The following is a 6000-nucleotide window of genomic DNA, read 5'->3' on the forward strand; positions in this document are numbered from 1 at the left end:
GGAACCCAATTTAATACCCATGATTTTGACACAGGAAGTCTAGCATGTTAGAAATACAACAGCATATTCTAACATACTTTAATATGTCTTTTGAACTGTAGATGGCGCTGTAGTGCAATGTTAGTCTCACAGTGCATGCTTATCTATGATACACAGAAAATTATTTTCTCCATGTTTCCTTCACAATGCTGTTTTTCAATGGTTTAATGTTCTTCTAAGCAAATAAAACTTAATTTAGCATTCCTCAAGATCTCAGTGCTTCATCTAAACACATGACCAACATTTTATGGGCCCAGACACTGAACAGAACACTGCAAGTCAACAAGATCTGCATCCAAGCTACTGAAAGAGGGTGAGCTGTTCAGATAAGAAGTTTGCAATTGCAAAGCTCAACAATATCAACTACCAGCTATGGAAGCTCAAGCTTGAAATGCTGCTAAGCAACAGGGCCGGTGCTAGACTATTTTGCACCCTAGGCAAGACCAGCTACTGCACCCCCCAGCCCCCCGCGCAACCCCCATTCTCCTGCCGGATAGCTTCCGCAGGCAACAGGTGGATGTAATTTAATTTAAAATAGCCAATAGCAGTCTGGCTATTGAAAACCCACCAAGAGAGAGTTGCCTCTCAGTTCTGCTCCTCCGCTCAGTGGGTGGGTGCAATAGCCAGCCTGCTATTGGTGTTTGCAATTTGAAATAGACGGAGGGTGCAATGAAGGGGGGGGGGGGGGGTGAGTGATCGAGGCTGCTCCCTAGGCAGCAGTGCACCCTAGGTGGCTGCCTAGTGGCAGCACTGGCCCTGCTAAGCAAAGACGACTTGTGGCGAGTACTGAGTACAGACAGACCCACTAATGGACCCACGGAGGAATGGGACAAGAAGAACAGGCAAGCAAAAGCAATTATAAGTCTGCTATTGAAAGATGACCAGCTCATCCACAGAAGAAAATAGAATACAGCTAAAGGTATGTGGACTGCATTACAAAAACTGCATAAGCGTTAAAACCTAAACAGTAAACTATATCTGCTACGCAAGCTATATAAGATGAGGCTAGAAAAAGGCCAGGAAATGTGTAAACACGTGAATGCCATGCTGGAAATTGTAGAACAGCTACGTGCAATTGGAGAGGAAATTAGAGATAACCATGTGGTGGCATTACTGCTAGGCAGCCTTCCAGAGTCATACAGTGCTCTTATTAAAGGAGAACTATGGGGTTAGGGCTTTTCCCCATAGTTCTCCTTAGGGTAACGGGAGTACACAAACTAGCGTCCTCCCGTCACCCTAAGCTCAGTATACCGCGAGCAACAGCTCGCGGTATACTGAGATGCCGCAGCGGGAGCGGATCCCGACATCGATGTCGAGATCCGCCCAGCTGCGTGAGTGACAGCTGGCTCTGCCTATCTAGAGGCAGAGCCAGCTGTACCCGCCCCCTCCCCCGTCTGTTCCGCCAGTCAGCGCTGGCGGATCGGAGGGGGGAATCCATCCCTTCCCATGTCACGGCAGAGAGCCATGACAGGATAGACAAGTGAGCGAACACCGGCATGTGTTCGCTCACCTCCCGATCTACTGAGCCGACCTGTGACAGTCTCATTGTCACAGGTCGGATAGAACTATGAGGTGAGTGAAAAGCACTCACCTCATGGTTCTCCTTTAACGCTCTAGAAACCAGACCTGAGCAGGAACTAACACTAGAATACACCAAATGAAAATTAATCAATGAATATGACAGAAGGAAAGAAAATATGCACAATGAAGTAAACAAGAAAGCCCTTAATGAGCATGAGAGCCCTAAGCAAAACAAAGAAAGCAGAGTGTGTTTTCTCTGTAAAAAGACTGGTCACCTGAAAAAGGACTTAAATCTGGAAAGACGAGCAGAGAAAGCAAGAAGTAAAAATTTAAAAAAAGAAGCAATATGGATTTGCCAGCTTTTGATGGACATGGGCGTAGACGATGTCAAACCCCATCCCAATCTTTGAAGACAACCAGGGATGTATAAAGCTGACGCAATCAGAAAGGGTCAACCCTGGAACCAAGCACATCGACGTGAAGTGTCATCTGCTAAGGGACACTCAGGAGCCAGCCATTATCGACATGCAATATTGCTCATCAGAAGCAATGACTGCGCATGCACTCACCAAGCCATTGCCAAAGGATCGTCACAGTTTCCTTTGAGAGAAGCTGAATGTCATATTGCATTGCATGTGCTTAAGAAAACCTAATTCAGCATTCCTCAAGATCTCAGTGCTTCATCTAAACACATAACCAAACACAACAAGCTTATGTAGGTGTGATTGTCAGATGCCTATGAACATTTGACCATATAACGGAACTGTAGCATGATAAATTATCCTTCAAGATTGATAAGTAGACATTTGTAAACTGTGCTAGATAGCAGTCTTACCATTCGGCGGAGGATGATAATCTTAGGACCCAGAACCTTGCTGACAGAGAAGATGTGCATGAGGCGGATGCAGAATATCATGAAGTCTAGAGACAGAAACACACGACCCAGATAGACGGTATCTGTCCGAACCCATCTAGATACAGCAAGAGGGGCTATTAGAAGTGTGAAATACTACAACATCCCTATCTGAGAGAATGTAAGATTGTGGTTACTGGGCTTCATTTATAAGAAACAGCAAAATCATAATGTGTCTGTGTAGGGACCCCGTCCTATGCTGTAGTACCCCTAATAAGATTTAGTGTGTTACTTCTGGGCTCTATGGGAAGGTCAGTTCCTTTAATTATGAATGTTTCTGACCCAAACAATCCATAGGGTCCTTGTTCAGAGGTACGGCTTGGGAGAGGATAAATATTTGGGTCACCTTTCCAGAATGTTATCTCTTTTTCTGGGTTCTGCTTGGGGAGAATGTCTGCTTAGAATAATTTCTGCTTGGGCTTTGACTCAGCCTGGGGCAAGTGCCAGGGGCCCAGGGACTGAAGATTTAAATGCTATCCTTCCTAGCCACCTAGGGGTCATTCCTAACCACTTAGGGGTAAGGGGGTACGACATTTGTCTTGTATTTAGCAAGAAATAAATGTTCCCTGCTTTTGGGAACTGGAGGAAAACATGAAGCTTCCAGTTCATAGCATCCAATCAAGGTAAAAGAAAGAGGGGAACTGACTGGCTGCAGTTGGCACTTTGCACCAGTTTTCTTAAAATTAGATTCTGGAAGAATGGCAGCTGGAATATGACTTTGCTTTGGGGGCCTTCCCTATTTCAAAAGGTTACCTGTCCCTGCACTGTCTTCTCCTGCCAGTCCATGTACATGATATGAGATTGAAAACGTTGGTGCACTACATCCTCTCTAGTTAGACACTGCTTAAGTAGAAGTTCACTTTATTAAAGTCACACGGACAGGGCTATTGCTAGACGCCTCACCTGCATATCAGCCCCACAGCGAATAAACCCAAAGCCATCGAATCCACCTGATTCCAAAACTCTGTGATGTATTGGACCGACTTCTTCACAAAGCCACGTTGCTCCGGGTCATACAACAGCTGGGAGGCAGAGGACAGGACAACCAAAGAATTAGAGCATGACTTGAGATATATACAGATCAGCAGACAGCCAGACCGGCTGGAACAGAACAGAGAGAAGATCAGCAAACATTCAAAATGGCGTACGGCCGACATCCTCACTGGTACTGCTAAGATCAGGGCAGTTCAGCACACAACTCGCGGCGCCCCCTGTTCCGCATCCCCTAGCTCCTGCTCCCCCTGCCGATCTTGCTAGAAAACCCCAGCTGTCATTTTGACAGGCAGGACTTGCTCTGCATCTGCTGTTACAGGGGAGTTTGTAACTTCCTCTGCATGCTCTCTGTAGTATGTGGGAAGTACAATGTGACCTCTTAGCATTAGAACTGGGGAGCATCACTGTAATGAACATAATGAAAAGGCGTTATGTCCAATAAGCTCAAAATAATTTTTGGGAGACATATAAAGGTAGAAATGTCCTCTTATTCTTTTTGTGCGGGTGTTTTTGCACACAGTGGGAGTTTACATCACAAATGAGACTCCTGGAGCAAGCAATGTCTTTTTAAACTGCGCTCCAAGATCCCCCTTGGTCTTAACCACTTCTAGGATGTTAATTTATAGTTCAAATAATATATAATAACTTGATGACTATTTATGATGGATGTTTATATGTATATGCCTGTATGTTTTTGCATTGCTATATGTCTTTTTCTGGTGCTGGAAGTCTGAGGATGTTTACAATTTAAGTGTATCTAAACCCAATAACAAAAAATTATTATTTTTTTGCAGCTTTTCAGTCCTGAGATGTGGTGGGTGCATTCATTTTCTTTTTTTTTTAGGCTTTTACAGATTTGGAGGGAACACAGCTTACACAAGTGGTGGGGCTGTCCTAGACCTGGAGGTGGAGGCCCAAGAGGGACAAAAGAACTCTTCCTAGCCGGTTCTTAACCGGATCTAGCTCACAAAACCTTGGCCTTTTCGCTTGCTGCTCAAGATTACTCTTTCCACCCATGACCTTCCTAATGAAAGCATTGAATGAGGGGGTTCCCTTGCTTGTACAAGTGGGGGGGGGGGGGTTTGTTAGCCTCTGTGGCCATCTGGGATTGAGACCTCCCGGGCATGTGGGATTGAAAGGTTCTACTCCAATCTGTTCTCAGTTCCCAAGCCAAATGGGAGAGTACAGCCCATCCTGGACCTGAAGTCACTAAACCAGTTCTTGCTGGTACACAAGTTCTGTATGGCATCGGCACACTTTATAATTTCCTCCCTCCTGTAGAGATATTTCTTAGCATCAGTTGGCATCAAGGATACCTACCTGCATGTGCCAATTGTCCCTTCTCATCAATGCTGTCTGCGTTTTACTTTGGGAAACACTAACTTTCAGTTGTGGCTCTGCCTTTTGGCCTGTCCACGGCTCCACTGGTTTTTACCAGGGTTACAAGTACTGATACTTGCCCAAATCCTCGCAGATACAAGTACTGATACTTGCCCAAGTACTCACAGATACAAGCACTGATACTTGTCCAAGTCCTCACAGATACAAGCACTGATACTTGTCCAAGTCCTCACAGATACAAGTACTGATACTTGTCCAAGTCCTCACAGATACAAGTACTGATACTTGCACACGTCCTCACATATACATTTACTGATACTTGCCCAAGTACTCACTGATACATGTACTGATACTTGCCCGAGTCCTCACAAATACAAGTACTGATACTTGTCCAAGTACTCACAGATACAAGCACTGATACTTACCCGAGTCCTCACAAATACAAGTACTGATACTTGTCCAAGTACTCACAGATACAAGCACTGATACTTACCCGAGTCCTCACAAATACAAGTACTGATACTTGTCCAGTCCTCACAGATACAAGTACTGATACTTGTCCAGTCCTCACAGATACAAGCACTGATACTTGTCCAAGTCCTCACAGATACAAGTACTGATACTTGTCCAGTCCTCACAGATACAAGCACTGATACTTGTCCAAGTCCTCACAGATACAAGTACTGATACTTGCACAAGTCCTCACAGATACAAGTACTGATACTTGCACAAGTCCTCACAGATACAAGTAACGATACTTGCCCAAGTACGGGGAGGGTGTTAACAGCGATATTTCCGTGTTTGCGGATGACACCAGAGCGCCAGAGCCCGGTCCCAGCTGCAACCCTGGCAGTTCTCATGAAAATGTCAAGTATCGGCTCTGATATCGGCACTGGTATCTGAAAAGTATCGGTGCCTCCCTACTTTTATGTTTCAAAAGATTTTTATTTTACTTTTCATGTAAACAGATTTCAAGTACATTAAAACACATGTCACTTGTCAAATATAGTGAATCATAAACGGAACATACATAAAGAGGTAAAGTTGTAACCATCAAAGTGGTCCGGGAGAAGCACTAAACAATTCCTAGAATCTTATGGTACATTGATACATCATATCAGCTCAGACTTCCAGCCAAGGTTACAGAGAGAGAGGGGGGCCTGAGTTATCTGGTTCTGAGGGGGAGAAAATAA

General features: G+C 44.7%; 1 protein-coding gene across 1 annotated transcript in view; it reads right to left on the bottom strand.

Moving 5' to 3' along the window:
- The window catches only part of LOC108799884 (transient receptor potential cation channel subfamily M member 2-like), an 85797-nt gene that overhangs the window by 27332 nt on the left and 52465 nt on the right, over window positions 1-6000 (bottom strand). Inside the window, exons 23-24 of the mRNA XM_018571818.1 lie at window positions 3377-3495; window positions 2396-2531 (exon numbers count right to left, since the gene is read on the bottom strand). Coding sequence (XP_018427320.1) covers window positions 2396-2531; window positions 3377-3495 — 255 coding nt within the window. The remainder of the gene's footprint in view (window positions 1-2395; window positions 2532-3376; window positions 3496-6000) is intronic.

Source organism: Nanorana parkeri, unplaced genomic scaffold, assembly GCF_000935625.1.
Source record: "Nanorana parkeri isolate BGI_ZX_2015 unplaced genomic scaffold, ASM93562v1 scaffold1846, whole genome shotgun sequence".
Classification (NCBI taxonomy): Eukaryota; Metazoa; Chordata; class Amphibia; order Anura; family Dicroglossidae; genus Nanorana; species Nanorana parkeri.